Source organism: Anser brachyrhynchus, assembly GCF_964034855.1.
Source record: "Anser brachyrhynchus genome assembly, chromosome: 14".
NCBI classification, from domain to species: domain Eukaryota; kingdom Metazoa; phylum Chordata; class Aves; order Anseriformes; family Anatidae; genus Anser; species Anser brachyrhynchus.
The window spans coordinates 20,548,776-20,569,767 of record NC_137709.1 but is presented as its reverse complement, the minus strand read 5'-3'; the positions used below and the strand labels follow the sequence as shown (position 1 = coordinate 20,569,767).

Below are 20,992 nucleotides of genomic sequence, written 5' to 3'. Positions count from 1 at the left end.
TAGGACCCACCTAGGTGACCCCTGGCAGGTCCCGGGGGCCCCGGAGAACCCACCCCGGTGACCCCCAGCGGGCCCCCGGGTACCCTAGACAACCCTCCAGGGTGCCCCCGGCAGGCCCTCCGGTGCCCCACAGGACCCAGCCTGGTGACCCCCAGTGGGCCCCAGGGCGCGCCAGAGGACCCACTCCTGTGACCCCTGGTGTGCCCTCGGACGCCCCAAACGACCCACTGCTGTGACCCCCAGTGGGCCTCCGGACGCCCCAGAGGACCCACCCCTGTGACCCCCGGCAGGCACCCTGGGGCCCAGGAGGATCCAACCTGGTGACCCCTGGCGGGCCCCCAGGTGCCCAGGAGGACCCAGCCCAGTGAACCCTGGCAGGCCCCGGAGGACCCACCCTGGTGACCGCCCGGGCGACCCGGAGGACCCACCCCGGAGACCCCCGGTGACTGCCCGGGCGACCCGGAGGACCCACCCCGGAGACCCCTGGCAGGCCCCTGGGCGGACCGGAGGAACCACCCCTGTGATGCCCAGCGGACCCCCCGAGGTGCCCCAGAGGACCCACCCCAGTGCACCCCAGCAGGCCCCCGGGTCCCCCTGAGGACCCCCCCTGCTGCACCCCGGCAGGCCGCCCCCAGGCACCCCATCAGGCCCCCCCGGGCACCCCGGAGGACCCCCCCCGCTGCACCCCAGCAGGCCCCCAGGGGCCTATTAGGACCCACCCCTGTGACCCCTGGCAGGCCCCCTGGGGCCCAGGAGGACCCACCCCGGTGACCCCCGGCAGGCCCCCAGCTGCCCCGGAGGACCCACCCTGGTGACCCCCAGCGGGCACCCTGGGGCCCAGGAGGATCCAACCCAGTGACCCCCAACGGGCCCCCGGGTGCCCAGGAGGACCCAGCCCGGTGACAGCCCGGGCACCCCGGAGGATCCACCCCGGAGACCCCCAGCAGGCCCCTGGGCGGACCAGAGGAACCACCCCTGTGAAGCCCGGCAGACCCCCGGGCGCCCCGGATGACCCACCCCAGTGCACCCCGGCAGGCCCCCGGGTCCCCCTGAGGACCCCCCCCGCTGCACCCCAGCAGGCCCACCCTGGGTGCCCCATAGGAATTCCCCCGCTGCACCCCGGCGGGCCCCTGGGGGCCTAGCAGGACCCATCCTGGTGACCCGCGGAGGACCCACCCCATGACCCACGGCGGGTCCTCTGGGGCCCAGGAGGATCCAGCCCGGTGACCCCCGGCGGGCCCCCAAGGACCCACCCTGGTGACCCCTCGGGCACCCCAGAGGACCCACCCCGGTGGCACCCAGCAGGACCCCGCCCACCGAACCCAGCAGGCTCCCAGGGGCCCTGACCGACACCGCCCAGCCACCCCTGGGGGACCAGATCTGGTTACTGAGGACTGCCCACTGCAATTTGGTGCAGCAAATTGCTTGCGAAATCCCCCTTTCCCCCATTGTTTTTATTTGCAACTCACTTACCCATGCCTCTAGTATTGGCATAGATTTTCCATCCTTTTTTCTCCTGTCCTCTCTATGGTCACAGTAGTCAAACTACAGGATGGCACGGGCTATGTACCCTCTCTGTCGTCTTCCTTGCACAGAAGGACACTTACCCCTCATACCTCTGACACTTGTTTGTACAGGTGGGGAGGAAGATAAATTCTCTAAGTTGGTGGACCTCTCCTGAAAGTTTTTCCACAGCCGAGACGCAGGCCTGTAGGGAAGAGGAGAGGCTTCCTTCGTACTGCCAGGGCTGTTTAGCCAATTCATCCACTGCGGGTTCCTCATGGTCTTTCCAGTGAAGGTGCCCCCTACTCTAGATGCCTGCCCATATCCTCCCACTCTCCCTGCCACTCCTAACTATCCTGCCTTGGGACAGATCTCTGGATGACACTCTTCAGTATTTGTTTAACCTTAGACAAAACCTGAAGTGTATTCAGGAGACATAACGAGAAGAACATGCTGGTCTGAACATCGCAAGGATAGTCGAAGTTTTGGAAAGCTACCATAACACTCCTGGAGGAGAAGAAAGGGAGAGTGGACAAGTGGGAAAAAACACTGTCCCCTGACCCTACCTCAGAAACTATTAACAATTACACCTTTCACACTTTCTCTTCAGGGAGCCAACCTACAGAGGGGTCAGGGGGAAATGTCCAACAATAGTTTCTTTCTTTGAAGTTATCTCCTTGAAACTATAACTTCTGGTAATCTAAAGGCTTTTGACTTGCGTATTGTGGAAACAGCATTTCTTTTATGAACAGAACATTCTCACAATTTCCACTTAGTGAAAGTAATGATAATGCCACCACTATCTATCCAAATCTGTTCCTACTTACCAGAAGACATCATTTGAGTTCACATTAAGGCATCTTTTTCACACAGTCTGTTGTTCAATCTTAACAAATACTTAAGAACTTTCTTCAAAGTCAGGCTTACCTGTAAGCACTTGAGCTTCTGAGTTTTTTTGTTTTTAATTATTATTTTATTTTATTTTTAAGGGTTGGAAAGGGAGCTTAGAATCCACATAAGTAATTTCACTGAAAACAGGCAAGGTGAAGGAAGTACTTAAACTCCTCAACATTAAACAACCGTAGAACCCAGGAACACTTACCTGCCAGCTTCTGAACTTGAGTCACTTCCAAACTACTTCACAGTGAAGTCATACCACCAGGGTTTTACTGTACTGAGAAGGCACCACCAACGTAGCTAGCTCCTAGAGTCACTAAAACTATTTCACAGGGATGGTAGAAAACATGAAGAAAAAGCAGCCTCCTGAGGAACACTGAGTCCATTTCACCACAGTAGGAAAGCACCCTAGATAACCCAAGCCTCTAGCTCTCCTGGGTAGGTAATTCCCTACAAGTCCTCATGCTTCCTATAGAGCAAAGGTCAAATGATCCACACCTGGCAGATTTCACTTAACAAGGGTAGAGCCAAGAGACCTTGTGGAATAGGCTCATCTACCTGGCTTCAGTCTTTTAAGGTCAATCGCTCCTTATCACTAATAGAAATAGCCTGAGATGGGGCTTAGTGGTTAGAGTTGACCTAATGAATTAACTACAAAAGGTGCACAAGGGTCATATTTCTGGTAGTCATCTGTGAGGAAAATTAGTACAGCGTCTGTTAAAATCAATCAATCAATCAATCAATTTATAAATAAATAGAAGAAATAAAAGAAAAAAGAAAATGACCTTAAAGGCAAAATTGCTATCATAGATTTTCATCTGTCTAGTCATGGCAGATAAAGAATATAGTAATCAGAATTACTTTTCTTGACATTAATGTTATTTAAATTTGCTTTTCTGAGATCTCTTCTTTATGTAGGACTTTTCAAAATCTAGCCCTGTGACCTCTGACTACACTGTTTACTTGGGCTGCATAAAAACTCTCACATATAAATGCCAGGATCAGGATCCTCACCCACTATTCAGGTCAAGGATTGGGCTGAAGGTTTGGGCTTTAATTTGGTTACATGCCTACATTGCTGTTTCCTGGCAGGTCATGGGAAGAAGATTGGCTGGCTTGGGGGAGCTTATGTACACGTGGCTTTTAGGCTGCAGCCAAAGTGTTCCTCAAGATCTGGAAGTTTGAAGAGGGTTGCAGTCTCCAAGCTCAGATACAACCACATATTAGTCTGGCGCAACTGATTTTTGTGTTCCTTGCACTAGCTGTTCCTTCACCTCCTCTTCAGAGACAAGAACACGCATCTCTTTTGTGCTCCTTCGTTAGTAAACAAATCAGGAGAGATTAAAGCCCCTTTCTTCAAGTCAGTAAGATACCGGGCTACAAAGATGGTGAAGGGCCTAGAGGGGAAGATTTATGAGGAGCGGCTGAGGTCACTTGGCCTGTTCAGCCTGGAAAAGAGGAAGCTGAGGGAAGACCTCATCGCAGTCTACAGCTTCCTCACGATGGGGAGCGGAAGGGCAGGCGCTGATCTATTCTCTTTTGTCACCAGTGATAGGACCCGAGGGAAGGGTGTCAAGCTGAGGCAGGGGAGGTTCAGGCTACACATCAGGAAGAGGTTCTTCACTGAGAGGGTGGTCGTCCACTGGAACAGGCTCCCCAGGGAAGGAGTCACTGCACCAAGCCTGCCAGAGTTTAAGAAGCGTTTCGACTGTGCACTTAGTCACATGGTCTGAATTTTGGGGTAGACGTGTGTGGTGCCAGGAGTTGGACTCGATGATCCTTATGGGACCGTTCCAACTCAGGCTATTCTATGATTCTATACCCGCCTTTGGTTTCAGCAAGAATTCAGGCCCTCACAACTGAAGTTTCTTCTGGATGGTGTTTCTTCTGAATAGGATAATTTCATTTCCCTTTTGAAGACTTACAAGGATGTAGTAACAAAAGCAAAGGCCTAAAACAGTACCTGAGGCATAGGCTACTTTTCAGCCTGCAGCAGACTACAGGTAGGATATTATCATTTCAGACAACTAAGATCTACGTAATGTGAAGTGTTCCGGCATGCTTACAATTTGCCAAAGGCCAGAAAAGGGGACCTTCATTTTAAGACTGTATGGAAAAGAAAACAAAAACAACAACAACAGGGAAGGAACTTTTCCTTCACCTCAATTTTATTATTATTTTGCAACTCCTTCAGATATCCACAAGGAATTCTGCCGCTCTCCTCCCACACTCCAAAAAAAAAAAAAAAAAATTAGAAATTGTGGCATAGAGGTATAATTTCAGTTCACACCAGAGGACATTCTTCTCACTGAAGTACAGTTAAGCCCCACAAAGTGCCAAAAAGCCTGCCAAAAAGTAATGTATTTACAAGTTAGTTTTACATGTTGGCATTATTTACTTGTCTGGTCTTGCATTCAGGGCTTGATCTATCTGGGGGGGAACATGTAATGCCGTGCAAGGTTGTTTGGTTGTATGACTGACAACATGACTTTAAAATTTTGAACTGTTTGTATAGAAGCAAAATACAGAAGAGTACACTATCCCCAATGGAAACGTAGAAACTACCTGTTGCTTCTCAGGTAGAAAGTTAAAAAGGTGTAAGCATCTGTTAAGGTGTAAGAAAAAGTGTCATCAGCTGTTTGAGCACAATTCTTACGTAAACATGAACATTTTGCTCTCCAATTTCCAACTTGGAGTGCAACATTTTTCATCATACTCTTAGATTAGGATTCTGATTCTAACACTGGTTCCTAGTGCAAATTTCCAGAGAAGAGAGAAGCAAACCAGTCCTGACTGCTTTGAATGAGATGGAGATAGCAACCAAATGTAAATGAATAAAATAAACCTGTAGGAATGTTTTCAAATAACTGTCGTTGTCCAAGAGCTTTAAATTCCTTGAATCCTTGAAAGGTAATTAATGTAAACTCAGGTTGCGTCACTGGATTTGAAGTAGTAGGCTAGACTTGCACCATTGCAGAGCCTCAGTCCCAGTTTAAATCGACACTGCCTCTAACTTCACAAGAATGAAAGAGAAAAGCACATCTTTCTACCTTGTCAGCTGCTGGCAGACCTAGAGAAAGAAAAAACAAAAGTTGTTAAAATTAAAAAGTAATGCTTTTTTAGGACATTTCACCCAATAGGTAATATTGAGTAGTAACCAGACAACAAATGAAAGGGAAGATGAAACAGTAGAAGGTACTTGCATGGCATTAATTTGCATGGCAATTGACAACAACCTCAATCTACAATGATTTATAAGTGCCTTACACCATTCACCCTTGAGACAGAAAAATGGGATTCCTATATTATGGAAGGGGAGTGCAATCCCTCTCAAAATACGAGAGTCTGGGCTACGCGACTGAGTACTGAAAATCTTAAGACTAGGCAGCACCGAAGTCAACTGAGAAGGGAGGATGAGTCTCTCTGGATGTTCACGTACCAGAAAGGAAACTCAGATTTTAGCCCTAAGCAGCTATTTTTAGAGACAGGCTGGGAAGAGGTTCTTTTTAACCCAGGGTCCATTTCAGCATCTTCAAAGCTAAAGAAATGGTTGACTGCTCTGTTGAATTGTGTTCCAGATGGAAAAACTCATGTTCCTGTTAACATGAAGAGGTTAATGTCTTGCTTCTGTCCTAAAGATGAGTTTTGGATTCAAACGTACCCCCTCCAAGATGAACAACTACCTTTACATTGTGGGGCTCATAGTCTGCATAAGAGATTTGTAGCTTCAAACTTTATAATGTCTCCTCTAGATGAAGGGAAGAGGTTGCAGACGTGTAAAAGGGCAAGACAACGTCCAAAAATACATTGCATTGCCACAAAGCTACTTTAACAGATTCCTGCCAGTGCAAAAACTCCTTTGCAAACCTCAACATATTAGACATTAGGGCTAAAAAGTGTGGAACGCTTTGTTTAACATTTTTCTGCATACTTCCAACTTTAGGAGCCAGTCAAGCTGAGATGACAGGGTGAGATCCCAACTGTGGCTTAGGATATGCTGTGCACCATAGAACTTCGTCCCCATAAGACACTTTGTTTAGGAATTACGTCCTCTGCGGTGACCTGATTTTTAAAGTTCCTTCAAAATATTCCTAGTGCTCTATGTAAGTCACACTGTCTTAATCCAGAAGTTTTCCTGGGGAGCAGATCTGGGGGCCAGATCTGGGGACTGAGCACTGCCCACTGGAAGTTAGAGCACCAAGTTTCTCAGAGAACACCTTTTTCCCATTTTTTTTCCTTGCAATTCAAGTACCCGTGCCTCTAGTGTCCTGGTAGATTTTCCATGCCTTTTTCTGAAGCCCTCTCCATGGTCACGTGGGTAAAACCACAGGGTGGCACAGCATGTGTACCCACTCTATCGTCTTCCTTGCACAGAAGGATGCTTACCCCTGATAGCTGAGACACTGGTTTGTACAGGTGGGAGGAAGATCAGTTCTCTTTAAGTTGGTGGACCTCTTCAGAAAGTTTCTCCAAGGCCAAGACGCAGATCTGTAGGGAAGAGAACAGGCTTTCTTCGTACTGCTTTTGACTTGCATATTGTGAAAACAACATTTCTTTTATGAACAACAAATTCTCACAATTTCCACTCAGTGAAAGTAATGATAATGCCACCAGTATCTATCCAAATCTGTTTCTACTTACCACAAGACAAAATTTGAATTCACATTAAGGCACATTTTTCACACAGTCTGTTGTTCAGTGTTAACAAATATAAGAACATTCTTCAAAGTCAGGTTTACCTCTAAGCACTTAAGCTTCTAAGGTTGTTTTTTTTGTTTGTTTTGCTTTTTGTTTGTTTTTTGGGTCCAGGTCTGGGACGGGGGGTCAGCTCTGGGTCCAGGTCTATGGGTTGGGTTTGAGTCCAGGGCTCCGGGTCGGGTCCAGGGTGGGAGATACAGGGTCGAGTCCAGGGTGGGGCTCAGCGTTTGGGCTTGGGGTTGACACTCAGGGATGGGGCTTAGGGTTAGCTCCAGGTCCTGGGTCAGCTCCGGGATTGGGGATCGGGGTCAGCTCCATGGTCCAGGGCTCGTGTCCGGAGCTCATAGTTAGCTCTGGAGTGGGGATTCCAGGGTCAACAATCTGGGGTCACTACTAGGGTCAGGGGCTCAGAGTTGGGGCTTGGGGTCAGGGCTTAGGTTCAGGGCAAACTCTGGGGTCGAGGGTCCTGGGCTCGGGCATGGGTCCAGGTCTGGGGCTCAGGTTTGGAACTGGGTGCGGGGCTCTAGGGTTTGGTCTGGGTTGGGGGCTCCAGAGTCAGGTCCAGAGTGGGGTCTCCAGGGTCTGGTCTGAGGCAGGGGCTCTGGCGTTGGGTCTGGGTCGGTGGCTCAGGGATCAAGCGTCCGGGGTCAAGGGTTCGGGGTGTGGCTTGGGGTTAGGGCTCAGGTTTGGGACTCAGGTTTGGGTCCAGTTCTGGGGGTCAGGGTAGGGAGATCCAAGGTCAGGCCTGGGTCGCGGGCTCTGGGGTCGTATATCCAATGTCACACGTGTGGGTTTGAGGGTCCAGGGTAGGGACTCAGGGTTGGGGCTCAGGTTTGGGGCTAGGGGTTAGCTCCGGGTCCGGGGTCAGCTCCGGGTTTGGGGACTCTGGGACAGCTCTGAGGTCAGGGTCAGCTCTGGGGTCAGGGGCTCAGGGTCAGGGCTCGGGACTCGGGCTCAGGGTCAGGGCTCAGGGTTGGGGCTCGGGGTTGGGGCTTGGGGCCACCTCTGGGTCCAGGACTGGGGGTGAGCTTTGGGTCCAGGTCTTTGGGTTGGATTTGGGTCTGTGGCTCGGGGTCGAGTCCAGGGTAGGGGCTTCGGGGTCAGGTCTGGGGTGGGCTAAGGTTGGGGCTTGGGGTTGGCGCTCAGGGATGGGGCTCAGGGTTAGCTCCGGGTCCTGGGTCAGCTGCAGGGTTGGGGGCTCAGCGTTATCTCTGGGGTCAGGGCCTGGGGTCAGCTCAGGAGTGGGGATGCCGGGGTCGACAGTCTGGGGTCAGCTCTGGGGTCGGAGGCTTGTAGATGGAGCTCAGGGTCTGGGCTTGGGGTCAGGGTTTGGGGCGAACTCCAGGGTCGAGGGTCCTGGGCTCGGGCACAGGTCCGGGTCTGGGACTCGGGGTCGAATCCATGTCTGGGGCTCTGGGGTCTGGTCCAGGTTGGGTGCTCAGGGGTGGGGTCTGGGATGGGGTCTCCAGGGTCTGGTCTGGGGCAGAAACCCTGGCGTTGGGTCTGGGGGGGGTCACAGGTCCAGCGTCGAGGGTTCAGGGTTGGGGTTCCGGGGTCGAGTGTCCGGGATGGGGGCTTGGGGTTGGTGCCTAGGGGTCGAGCCCGGTTCTGGGGGTCAGGGTCAGGGGCTCTGGGGTTGGGTCCGGGTCAGGGGCTCTGCAGTCGTGACTCTGGTGTCAAGAGTTTGGGGTCGAGGGTCCGGGGTTGGGGCTCGGGGTTGGGGCTTAGGGTTGGGGCTCAGGATTGGGGCTCTTGGTTGGGGTTCGGGGTTAGCTCTGGGTCTGGGGTCAGCTCCGGGTTCAAGGGCTCAGGTTCAGCTCTGGGGTGGGGTTCTCAGGGTTGGGGGATCAGCACCAGGACTTTGGGTGGGGGATTGGGGTTGGGGCTTGGTTCCAGGGCTCAGTTCCACGGTCACGGGCAGGGTGGTGGCATGGATAGCGGGTAGGACAGCAGGATGGGCAGCTGGATGGGCAGCAGGATGGGCTACGGGCAGGTCTGAAAGCAGGGCAGCAGGATGGGCAGCAGGACGAGTAGGGCAGTAGTACAGGCAGCAGGCCGGACAGCAGGTCAGGCAGTAAAACAGACAGGACAGGCAGCAGCCCGGACAGGCGGTGCCCAGCAGATGGCGGCGGTGCCGCGGCGGCGCCCCGCAGGCAGCCCCCGAGTCGGGTCGGGTCTGGCCCCGCGCTGCCCCCGGTGCTGCCCACCCCACCCCACCCCACCCCACCCCACCCCATCCCATCCCATCCTATTCCACCCCACCCCACCCCACCCCATCCCATCCCATCCCACCCCAGCACGGCTCGGCTCGGCACGGCCCGGGGCGGGGCGGGGCGGCCGGGGGGAGCGGCGCTGCGCGGCCCCACGCCCGCTATAAGAGCAGCGGCAGCGGCTGTGCTCCGCAGTGTATGGCAGCGCCGGTCCTCTCCCCGCCACCACCACCCCACTTGACCTTGAATTTGGCACTCGGGGCCGCCCTGGGATGCGGTGGAGCGCGCAGGACCCTCGCCCGTAGGAAAGGGAGAGGAGGCCCCCTCCCGCTGTAGGAGCGCAAGAGGATTTACAGAGCATCTTTGCCCCCTTTGTTGAAGGGCAGGGGAGGGCCGTCAGGATGAGCACCAGCAGTAAGTACGGCTCTCCATTTGCTATGGGAACGCGGCTGGGATGGCATGGATCTGTCTGGGAGGAATCGGAAGAAAATGTGACACCAGGGCTAGCAACTCTAATGGGCTGGGTATTTTTTGACACCAGGGCTAGCAACTCTAATGGGCTGGGTATTTTTTGTCCCCCTCCCCCTCCTCCCCCCAGCATTCTGCTTCCTGACAGGGTAAGGCTTGGCTGGGGATGCTTTTGTGTGCGCTGAGCCATGGTGCTTATCTCTGATGAGTACTTCTTCGCTCATGTTTCTGGGGATTGGAGGGCAGATCATGCAGTAAAATGTCGATATGCAACATGGGGAGAGGCAGCCAGGAACACTCTGACTGGCAGCAGGCTCACTTCTGAAGCTGCTGCCTACATATGAATAGACACTGGGGAGCAGCCAATGGGGAGGAGAAAGAGGAATGAGGAAGGGGAGACCCCAAAAGCAGGGATCTGAGCAGAGCCCAGGTGTGGTACAGAAAGGCATGTACCTCTGCAGTTGGGTGTTCCTATTGTGCACAGGTGAGGGAGAGGGATGGAGATACTCGTGCACTACATATGAATCGCTAAAGAAGCAGGGCGTAGAGACATGCTACATAAGATGAGAACTGGCACCTGCTGCTGGTCTGCTTACCTCTGGCTTTATGGCCTCCTTGCAAAGCCTGGGAAGATTGATCAAGTCACACCTGACTTCTTTTTCATGGCTTTTAGGATGTGTGACAGCTGTGCCCATTTTGCCAGCAGGTCCATTCCTTTAAAAGCATGCCCAGCCACCCCCCACCCACAGCAGCTGGTGCTGACTGCCAGGTGAGGGTGTTCCACCTGGGATGAGGTGCTGTCCCTCCTACGGGTCCCAAAGGCTGTGAGGAGTTCCCCAGGCAGTAAGTGGCAGATCAGTGACTTTGTCCCAGTAGTGTGCTGAGGTTTCTCAATCTGAGGGCTTGGGGTGGTTCCCAAGCAAAACACTGTGGAAAAAAATCCTTGGCAGGCTGCAGGCAACAGAACAGGTGATTCCAGATCTGTTGGGCTGCGTCAGAAGTGAGAAAACTTCCCAGGTGCCAGCTGCACAAGCCACGCCTGGGGCACGAGCTAGCCCCTTTTTGGGGGAGCAGTGTGGCTGGTAGTGCCTGGGTAGGGACCAAAGGGGACCTATTTGTTCCTAGCCCTGCTGGATGCCTGGTAGCAGAGGTTCTTCCTTCTCTCTATCTCTGAGTGATGAATGTGGGATGGCACTCAGTGCTCCCTGGGGCCAGTGACTACAGTGGTTGGGTGGGACTTCATGCCTTCTCTAAGCCACTTCTGACAAATTTGTTTGTTCCTACTGGGGGTTCCTTCCTAGCTCTTAACAACCAGCTTGGATGCTGATAGCAATGAGGGTTGTTTATCATGCCACGTATCATGACTATCTGATTGTGCTGCAAAACTCCTTTACCCGTTCCTCCCCCATGCAGAGGTCCCAGCAAACCCAGACTTGCACCCTGCCTGTTGCTCTGCCCTCACTCACAAGCAGAGGCTGCCAGGCAGGCAGTGAGCATGGAGCTGGGCATCCCTTGGGAGGCACACCGCCTCCTCCTGCCACTGACCTGCTCCATGATCTCTGGCATGTCACTGGGCCATGCCGTGGCATCTGGATTTCACAGCCTAATGCTTTGCCTACATGCTGTTCCCCCTTCCTAGGTAGCCAGGTCCTTCCTAGGTAGCCATCTGGCTTATGGAAGGTTTGGAAGGCTGCTAACAGCTGCTGTTTATTTCTAGAGCTGTGGGTTGATTGATGCGGCGGGCACCGTGTGGGACCACACCTTGTACAAGCAGCTTGGCTGCTCTCTGCAGTGGTTCTGCAGCCTGTGTCCCTCGTGAGGAGGGCTCGGAGGTGAGGGGACCCTGCCTGCAGTGTCATGCGCAGGGAGGGAGCTGAGCCCTGTGTGGAAGTGAGGAGAGGAAACACAGCAGGAGGAGGATGGATGACAAAGCCAGACTGTGCACAGGGTGATCAGCTACAGGTGCAGCTGCAGTACTGAAGTTTTGGTGTTGCCAAACTGATGCGATGAGGACACTTTTTATCCTCTGTTGTGCGCCTGATCTGTGAGTTGCCACATCTCCTTTCCTTTTTGCTTGGTGTGCTTTGGTAATGCTTCTGTTCTGTCCGAAGTGATGTGAGGCAGGAAGCCTGGGGTTGCTGGCCACTGTACTGGCCTCAAGCCCAGCTGTTGTGCAAAAATGCTGGCTGGGCCTCTGGGGGCTCAGGGCAGGATTTGTTGTGCTCAGGCTGGGCTGTGCAGGTGCATCTCCAAACACAGCACACAGGAGTCCCGTGTGCCCTCGCTGAGGGACTTGCTTTGCACCCACTGTGGGCCCTGGGGTTGGGAGCCCCATGTGTGTCCTCTCCTGTGATGCGGGGGTAGCAAAGCCATATGGAAATGTTGCTTTAAGGGGAAAAGTAGGCCCCTAATCTTGGATGTGAACTCATATCCTGAGGCTCCAGAGCAGCCCAAGGGGGCCCGAGGGTGCAAGGCTTGTGGTGGCTGGGAACGCAGCCTCCTGGTGTACAACAAGCGCTTGGAGGGCACAGAGTTGATATTTACATTAGCTACACTATTTATACCTCCCACTCGGATTAGCACTGCTAATTGGTTGCAAATGGATTCATACATTCCTGAACAGGTCTATCAGCGCTGTGCTGCATCTCTGCTGAGGCTGGATCTGGTGGTACTAGCCTTTGCCTTAGAGAACATCCTTTGAAATCACCCTCTGAAGCCTCCACAATTCCAGGCTCCAGCCTTTCCCCGAGAACATTTTGGGGGAGGAAAGTCCCATCCTGCTCCCTCTGAGCAGCTGACACCTGTCAGAGCATGGGAAGGCCTTGCAGGGGGGTTTGGTATGCGAGGTGGAAAGCTTTCCCCAGACCATCCCAGTCCCTGGCACCTCAAATCCCTGCAGAGCAGCCCCACTGGTCTCGGGAAGCCAGGACAGGAGGTGTGGAACAAGGCTTGCTGGCCAAGCCTTTGGGAAAGAAGTCTTCATGCCAGATACTGATGAATGCAGCATGTTTGCTTGGTTATTTTTACCATTCCTAAATCGTGTTCCCTGTTACGTGATGATCCACTGAGCGTAATTACCCAGTAATCTCCAGGCACATGTGGTTACAAGGTGTTTACCAGCAAACTCTGCTAAGTCCCCGTGTAATTAAAGAGGAATCATGTGGGGGTGAGCGTCTCCAGGAGCTGTGGCTCTGCCCGGTACGGCTCAGCAGGCAGGGGGTGATCCCCAGCTCCCCTACCTGCTGGGGAAGGATGTGGTGCTGCTCCCCTGCCCAGAAATGCAGCACCCTGAACCATCAGCCCAGGTGATGTGCAGTGTTAGTCTTCCCCTTGGGGTTATGGTACAGCCTCTTCTGCTATAGCACGCGTGGCTCCTGGACAGCACCGGTTCCTCTTTCATCTTGGCAGTGCTGGAGGCTGCTACAGCAAGCAGTAAATGTAGGACAAAGCACAGCTCCAGCAGGGAAATGCTGCCCAGGGCTGTGGGTGTTGCTGCCTGGTCCCCAAGTGCTTGGTGAGGTGGGCTCGGGGTCTGGAGGAGCCCTCGTGCTCCTCAGCCTGGCTGGGCAGGCTCTCGGTGCGGTGGGAGAAAAGATAAATCTCCAAACAGAGCTCTTCACTCTTGGGCAGCTGCTCCTGGGGGAGGCTTGTAGAAGGGAGAGAGTTTTGGGAAGGTTGGAGCAGTCCTGGTGCAGGTGGTACAGAGAAGGGGTGCAGGTGTAGATGGAGAGATTTATATACAGTGTTGTAAGAGGTGAAAAGCTACCTTCCTCACATGTTTTCTCCTAAACCAGCCGTGAACATCACCTGGTGCCCACACTTCCCTAAGGAGGGCTCTAGCACTGAGTTTTGTAGAACTGGGGCACCAAGGGAACCTCCAGGCTCCCTACCCACATCTCAGTCCTCTCATTTAACACCTGACCCTGACTGCTGCCACCAACCTAACACAAATCATCCCCTCCTTTCTTCTGCACAGCCAGCAAAGGGACAATCATCAATAGCGTTCACTTTGTCCAGGCTCTGAGTTTTCTGACAGCTTCTCTCTGTCCCCAGGCTGGTGGATGGACGCTGTCCTCTCACCAAGCTCTGCTCAGGCTCCCCACAAGCCCACTGTCTTGGCAGTTTGCCCTCTGAAGAGCAGAAGCCACAGAAAGTGGCCTTGCAGGCCAATGAAGTGCATGCTGTAAAGCCAATTGAGGCAATTGAATTATTTCAAGGGCCTGCTATGCTCTTATAAAACAAATAGCAAGTTTTCTAATGACAGAGTGACGATCAGTTTAGCCAGATAATTCTTTATGATGCCAACAGGCTGGGCTAATGACAGACTGTCCTGTTACCAGTGAGCTGCTGTGATGCTGCCTTTGCTCTCTGTGAAGGCAAACCCACCAAGCTCCTGCCAGACCCTGCAGTCCTATCATGGTGATACCATAATGAAGTGCTCGGAACATCTAATTAGATATTTTTAGACTAAACGCATCAGTGCCTCTCCATTGTGAGCACTGCTGCACCTCTGGAAGGCATCCTGGGGGTAGAGTAGTGATGGCAAGGGCCCAGGGAGAGAGCGGTGGGGGGAAGAGGGAGAATTTACAGAGTGGAAGGGGACCAGGAGTGACTGTGGCAGCCATAGGGAAGGCAGAGCCCAGATCCAGATGTTTTAGCCCTGGAAAGCTTGCTTGCAAACAGCTCAGGGTAGGCATGTCAGGGATGGCTGACAGACTGCAGCAGAGAGGGTTGTTCTTGCTTGGAGGGCACCCAGGCTGTCCCAAGTCCTCCTGTGCCCAGCCTCTGCACCCGTAGGCCCAGTAAATCACTGGGGAAGTAGAAGAGCTTGTGTGCCCTGATGCACAGCCCTGATGGACATGCTTTCTCTTCCAGAAAAGGGCTGTGTGAAGCTTAATAGTACCCAGTTGAGCATGTGGGGCAGCCAGCTTGGACATATGGTTCCCATATATTTGATGGTGGCTCAGGTTTTTGGTAGGTTATAGCTTATACCTGCATTTTTCAGTTCTGCTACAGTCTGCATGCTCTGTCAGTATCAGCCATAAGACCTGGGCTGGGAATTGATTTGCTTTCTTTGCTGCCTGGGGCAGAGATCTGAAAGAAGGAGGAGCTGATATTATGGTTTCCTTATGCAGCCTTCCTGACCTTCCTTTCTTCTTGCCCTTTTTACCCTGGCAAAGCCCTTCTCTGAGCTCCAAGCGTTGCTTGTTTTTCTGCTCATGCACGTTTTACTTCCATTTTGAAACACCTTTTTTCTGAGGCTTAGACAAGTGGGAAAGCCCTTGGGAGGAAGGTGTCTCTAAGGAGCAGGACAATGTAAGAGGGTGTGTTTATCTTGTGGGTTTGAAGCCATTCTGCTGGTTTCCATCTCCCTTCTTGGTAAAAAGGGATCCATTCTGGAGAGCACCAGGCTGCTGTGGGCAGGAAATGTGCTGTTGGTGCAATGCCACCCCTGGAGTCGTTCCTCAGCACATTTTGAGTCCACTGAGGTCTGTATTTTAGTTTGAGGGGTTAATGTGTTCTCACAACAGTGAATTTTGGGAAGATTTCTCTGGTGCATGCAGCCTGGGTGAGATGAGCACAACCCAGGCTGGGACTTGAGGTGCGAGCTACGAAGCGTGCATCCCAGGCTCTGCAGTATGGCACTCTTCATGAGCACACTTTGTGCATCTTGCTCACAGAAGCACACTGAGGGCCTGCGTGCCCTTCCCACCACCCATGTCATGTACTCATCAGCCCTGAAGACGTTGCTGCCTCTTCCATATCCAGCCCTCAGGACCTGGCTGCAGGGAGGCGTCCTGGTGAGCACTGCCCAGCCCAGGAATGCTCGCTGGCGAGGGGAAGCTATTTTTGCTGGGGCGGCTCCCTGGCTCAGCACCACTTGCTGGGACAAGTCAGGCACCTGCTGGGGGTGTCCCCAGCTGCAGCTGCTCCCCAGCCTGGATTCACTGTGCAGGCGGGGAGGGCTGTTTTTCCCCCGGTCAAGGACTCGTCCCTGCCCCTCTGGCCCTCCCCAGGGGACCCATGGCAGGTCCCTGTGTCTCCAGCTTCTCCCACCAGCTGGGGATCTGCATTCAGGTGCTGCATGCAGTGAAGGCAGGGGAAAACTGTACTTGTCTGGGGCAGGCAGAGGTCCTGGGGGATGCAGACCTATGTGCACTCAGCACCCATGGAAAATACATCCTGTAAGGGGCAGGATGCTGGGTGGGCAGGTGAGCTGTACGGCTCGGTGCCGGTTTCTCCTGTCAGCTCTGCTCCAGACTTTCTCTCTCTCTCTGCTCATATCGCAGCAGCCCTCGGAGTGTGATAGAGTGCAGGCTTCCCTAGCACCACTGCGCTCGCACAGCCACTGTCTGCACTCGGGTCCCAGCATGGCGCTGGTCCCTGCACACCCCTCCCTGCCTGCGCCCTGCGGGTGGCATGGGGTGCCCCTGCCTCCCTCCTCAGCACCCCCTGTCCTCAGAGGATGAAGAAGGGGGGAAAAAGTGAGATGAGCTCCCTCTGACCTGCTGCAAATAGCCACATCACCCGCATGTGTCTGAGCGATGTGGGCGAGCTGTGCCTCCTACAGGCGTGTCCAATGCTTGGTCACTGGCACTGATGGAGAAGCACCTGGGGGTGCTGCCTGTGACACAGAGCGTGTCATTGCCTCAGCATGTGGTGGGACTCTGCTCGGGTTGTGCCTCTCCTAATCTTGCCCAGCTGCTGACCAGGTCTGGGGCACTGATGGAGGTTTCCATCTTCCTGATGGAGGCATCAGGTCTTCAGTCAGGCCTTGGGAGGGAAGGGGAGGATGCTTTTCTGCAGGAATCAGGGAGACAGAAGTAGTTATCCTGGTGCTGTTGGAGTGCCCCTGGGCTTTCTGAATGCTCCTGTGCTCCCTCTGCCCGTGCTGGGCTGGAGACTGGGGTTGATCAAGAAACTTTGGTCTTCTCTGTTTGTCCAGGCGGCCTCCTGAAATTCAGTTCTTGGGGTCTTTTGTGCCTTCAGGAGGAGGTTTTCTATGGCACCAAGCTATCTTCCACCTCTTGCTTGTCTGGGACCACCAACCAGAAGGAGAATCACACAAATACAGCAGCTTCCTCATGGGCACTGGGCATGCAGGGAGCAGCACAGCCACCTCCTCAGCGAGGAGGCTTCCTCCACTTGCCTCTGGGGCACGAAGCTGGGTGATCCCCAGCTCAGAACCCTTCACCCTGTGAGAAATCTTCCCTCTGGATAGCCACATCACCTCTGTGAGGGGATCTGCTGTGTTCCCCAACATCAGTGCCAGCTGCCTCCTTGGGAGGGAGCAGGTTGGGCCCAATCCTTCCCCTCCAGGATGGGACATAAATGGCAGTGCTGGCCCAGGCAGGCTGACCAGGGAGAGCTGAGGGACCAGGCGTGGATGTTCTCCCCCCTCACTTTTTTTAAAAAGTCACTGTCTGCATGGTGAGTTTTATGTGGTGATGACAGTTCCTGAGGGGTTACATATAAAATCCCTTGCATCTCCGAGGATGCTACCAGTTGAAAGCTTTTATGGCATTTTAAAAATAGCTGCAGAGGGGGAGAGAATGAGTAGATGGATGGGTAGGTGGATCCCTAATAAGGAGAGAAGAGGAAACTGCAAGAGAGGGAATGGAAAGACTTTAGTGAACGGCATGTGAGTGATTGCTGAGGGAGGGGGGGATGCAGTTGTACTGAGCTGCGTGCCCAGCAGGAGCGGGAAACCCTATAAAAAGCCTGGACATGAGATACGTTCCTTGCACAAGTCAGGGAGAGAGGGATGGGATGAGCATCAGTGTTGGCTGTCTCTCTTGCACGTGCTCCTGGTGTTCTACAAGTAGCCATTAAAATTAATCCCCAATTTGGGCTTGCTGCTGCTCTTGCGTGGCTCCCCGAGCACCTCCAGGCTCACCCATGCCCCTCTGCCCGCTTCAGGCTGATGGCCTTGCCTGGGAGCTGGCAGATGAGATTGATTTTTGGCTTTCCCCATGGTCTTTCCTACCTGGGCTGTGCTCCAAGGAGAGGTGCTGAGGCTGCCTCTCTGCTCTGGCCCTTGGCTTGCTGCTGACAGCCTCCAGCTCTCGGAGGCAGGACCTGGTGGGGCTGGGACAGAGGGTCCCCATTCCTCCATGGAGCAGTGATCCTGGCAGGATGACCCTTTGGGACAGCCCCTCGCTGCCTCACATCACTGCTGGTGTGGCAGCTCCAGGGCTGCTGTACAGCCCAGTGCTCTCCCCCAGCATTCAGGGAAGATTATATGGAGCGTCTATAAGAAATGCTAATTGCTTTGGCTTGTGCTTGGTACAGCAGAGCCACCAGGCACTCAGAGCTTTTAGTCAGCTCAGAGATCTGCCGGATCCTTCCTCTCCCTCCTCCAGAGAGCCAGCAAAGGTCTGATGTGGCCATCGCTGATCCTTTCATCCCTGAGCCCAGCTGAGCAGTGGGCTGGCACCCACGTGTGCTGCCCCAGCACCCATCATGACATAGGGACAGCAATGTGCTGCCATCGGGGTGCCACAGCCCTGGGCAGGCACAGCACACTCAAGCGAGGCTTGTGTTGGAGGAAGGTGCTGGGAGGGTGTTGGGAGCTTCCCGTCCCAGGGAAGAGGACGGAGCTCATGGCGCAGCAGAAGCCTTCAACACCGTTCTGCTGCCTGTCCTCCCTGAGCCCCACTGCTGTTGCTCTCCTGATCTGCCCCTGGCAATCAGATCTCTGTGAAGCTGGGCTCATTTGGTGCAGGCTGCTGGGGAGCATTCCTTGGCTTTGCCCCTGCTCAAACAGCAGGGAAAAGCGCTGTTAACAAGATTCCTCTGTCAAATATGCCAGCCTGTCACATCCAGGCCATCTCCCCCTGCTCCCCTGCGCTTGCTTTTTTTTTGTCTGTTTTTTTCTTCCTCAGCAGTGAGGCAAATAATCAGGGAAGCTGGGAAGTGTGTGTTCCCTGGTCCTTGTGCTGGCCTCTCACAAAGTGCTGCTGCTGGTCCACGTGCTGTTTTCCTATTGTGTTTCTCCAGCTCTCAGCTTTTGTCCAACGCTGCAACTCAGGAGCTGGAGTCCAAGCCCAGGTATCCTCTGGGGGCGTTGAGGTCTTCACCCTGCCTTTGTCACCAGACCTGGGGCTTGGTGGTAACGTGGATGGGTCCTGGCTGGCCCTGGTGATGCTGGTGGGCAAGGGGACGTGTGAGCTTGGGGGTCTCCTGGGAGCTGCATGGAGCCTCCTCCAGGTGCCTGGTGAATCGAGGACTTGCCAAGAGAGGTCATCTGCAGCTGTCCCAGTTCCTTCCTCCATGCTTGGGTCTGGTGGCACAAAGGGTACAATTCAGAAAATTTTGCTCCTTGGCAGGCAGTTCCTGGCTCATGTAAGCCAAAAGCATGCACAACAAAGCCCGTGTTGATTATGTCCCTTGAAAAGAGGACTTGTTCCCTGGAAAACACGGCTCTGCTGGGCCCGTTGACCACCCGATAATTGGCACTAATGAGGATCTGCGAGGTGGGTGCTGGGGACAGATAGTTGTTGCTGGTGTGCGGCGGGGAAGGGAGATGTGACCTTGGTGCAGGGAAGCTGGGCTGTGGGATGGGGCTGTCCCTGGAGAGCACTCTGCTCTCCTCCTGCAGCGCTTAGCTGCAGAGGATCTCTGGTGCTTACTGTACACAGATGGATTTATTTACATCTATATTGCAGGGAGCTGGGATGTGGAGGGTGAAATGCCATGTTGGGAGCATAGGGCTGATGCCAGGTTGGGCTGTTTGCCTCCAGCCTGACCACCGGTGCCTTTTTTCTCCAGGCCCTGATGAAGGCACCGAAAGCTTTTAGCAAGAGACAGCCACATCTGCCTGCCTGCCACTTCCTGCGCTGGCAGCCACCCCTTTCCTTTTGAAGTCTGTTCCTGGGCGTACACAGGAGCCAAGGAGAGCAGGAGTGTGGGAAGGAGGAGGGGAGGATGAGTCTGTGTGAAACCCCTGTGTACACGCGCCCTGGGGAGCTCATTGTTCTGCCCTGCCACGTCCTCCCCTCCATGCACACTGTCCCCTGCTGGCACTGAGCCCTTGTGGCCCCCTGGTAGGAATGCCCCGTGTCCCTGGGGGCTCAGGATGTGCCTGGGGTTTCCAGCCCCCTGGGAGGGCCTGGCACATGGGCTCTGGTGGACTGAGGTAGTGGGGTCGGGTGCTGCTGCCCTGCTCCAGCTTTCCTGTAACACCTGCACTGATTCCATTGCGGGTTCTCATCTTCTTCTTGCTAAAGTGTCCAAGCTGTTGCACCCAGTCCTTTCTCTGGGAGGTTTTTCAGGCTGCCAGCCCCTCTGACCACCTCCTCCACCTGGTTGCCCACTCTTGACCCCATAACCAGGAGCCCCAAGGCTTTGCCCCCCGCGTTGTGCTCTGCGTGTCAGAGGCTGTCTGTGCTGTGAGGGTGGCTTGGCAGCGGGAGAGCTTCCCTTGGGGATCTGTTTTTTTCTTAGAACAAACAACCAAGTGGGATGCTATTTTCCCATTCAAGCTGAGAGAGGTTGTAGCTGCTGCTTTTTGACCCTAAACCCTGACGTTTGTTTTATAATTATCTCTGTCTTCAATGAAGTGTGACCAAGAGATGAGAGCAGAACATGCTTTGGCGGTGGACGCAGCTTGTGGTTTTGCAGTTTCAGGGCTTATGTCAATATATTTGTAGCTGCATCGCTACTTCCTACATTGACCTTGGGCTGGGGGTCCAGATGAGCCTCAGGCTGTTTGAGGAAGCGTTTTTGGAGCCCTGCTCCTTTCACAGCCAGCCATGGAGATGGCCTGCCCTTGTGGGGCTGGCACCGGGCGTTGCCCCAAAAGGGTCCACTTGGTCTTGGCAGCATGGCCCTGAAACACCTCACATCAGGGCTTGGGCTGAATAACCTGGCCTTGTCCCCAGGCACCCACCCACGTCACCTTAAGAGTGTCCTCAGGTTGGGTTCCTGCCCTGCCTCAGGGCATGTGAAGGGCTCCCCCAGCCTCCCGGATGCTTCTTCCCTGTGCCAGGCTGGGATGTCCCACAGCATGGCATGGAGCTGCCAGAGGGAAATGGCCCATGGGCTGATGGGCACCATCTCGGTGGCACAGCTCAGTGTGTGCCCTCGGTTGCTTCCTTGAAGGTCATCCCAAGGTGAGCAGCTAAAAGGCAGCTCTCCTCCTCCTCCTCTTCACAGCCCTAGTGCTTTCCCACCCCATTGTTCCCTCCTGCCCCAGCCTTCCCTCCAGGGTTGTA

At 54.2% G+C, this 20,992-nt stretch overlaps 1 protein-coding gene across 4 annotated transcripts in view; it reads left to right on the top strand.

The window, feature by feature from the left end:
* The first annotated feature begins 9,388 nt into the window (after window positions 1-9,388).
* Window positions 9,389-20,992, top strand: part of ABLIM3 (actin binding LIM protein family member 3) — a 42,118-nt gene continuing 30,514 nt past the window's right edge. For 2 of the 4 annotated variants that reach the window (XM_080554892.1, XM_080554893.1), the window contains exon 1: window positions 9,389-9,722. In XM_080554892.1, the coding sequence (XP_080411018.1) occupies window positions 9,710-9,722 (13 nt within the window). In that variant the 5' untranslated portion in view covers window positions 9,389-9,709. The remainder of the gene's footprint in view (window positions 9,723-20,992) is intronic. The other 2 variants (XM_080554895.1, XM_080554894.1) reach the window with 1 other exon arrangement.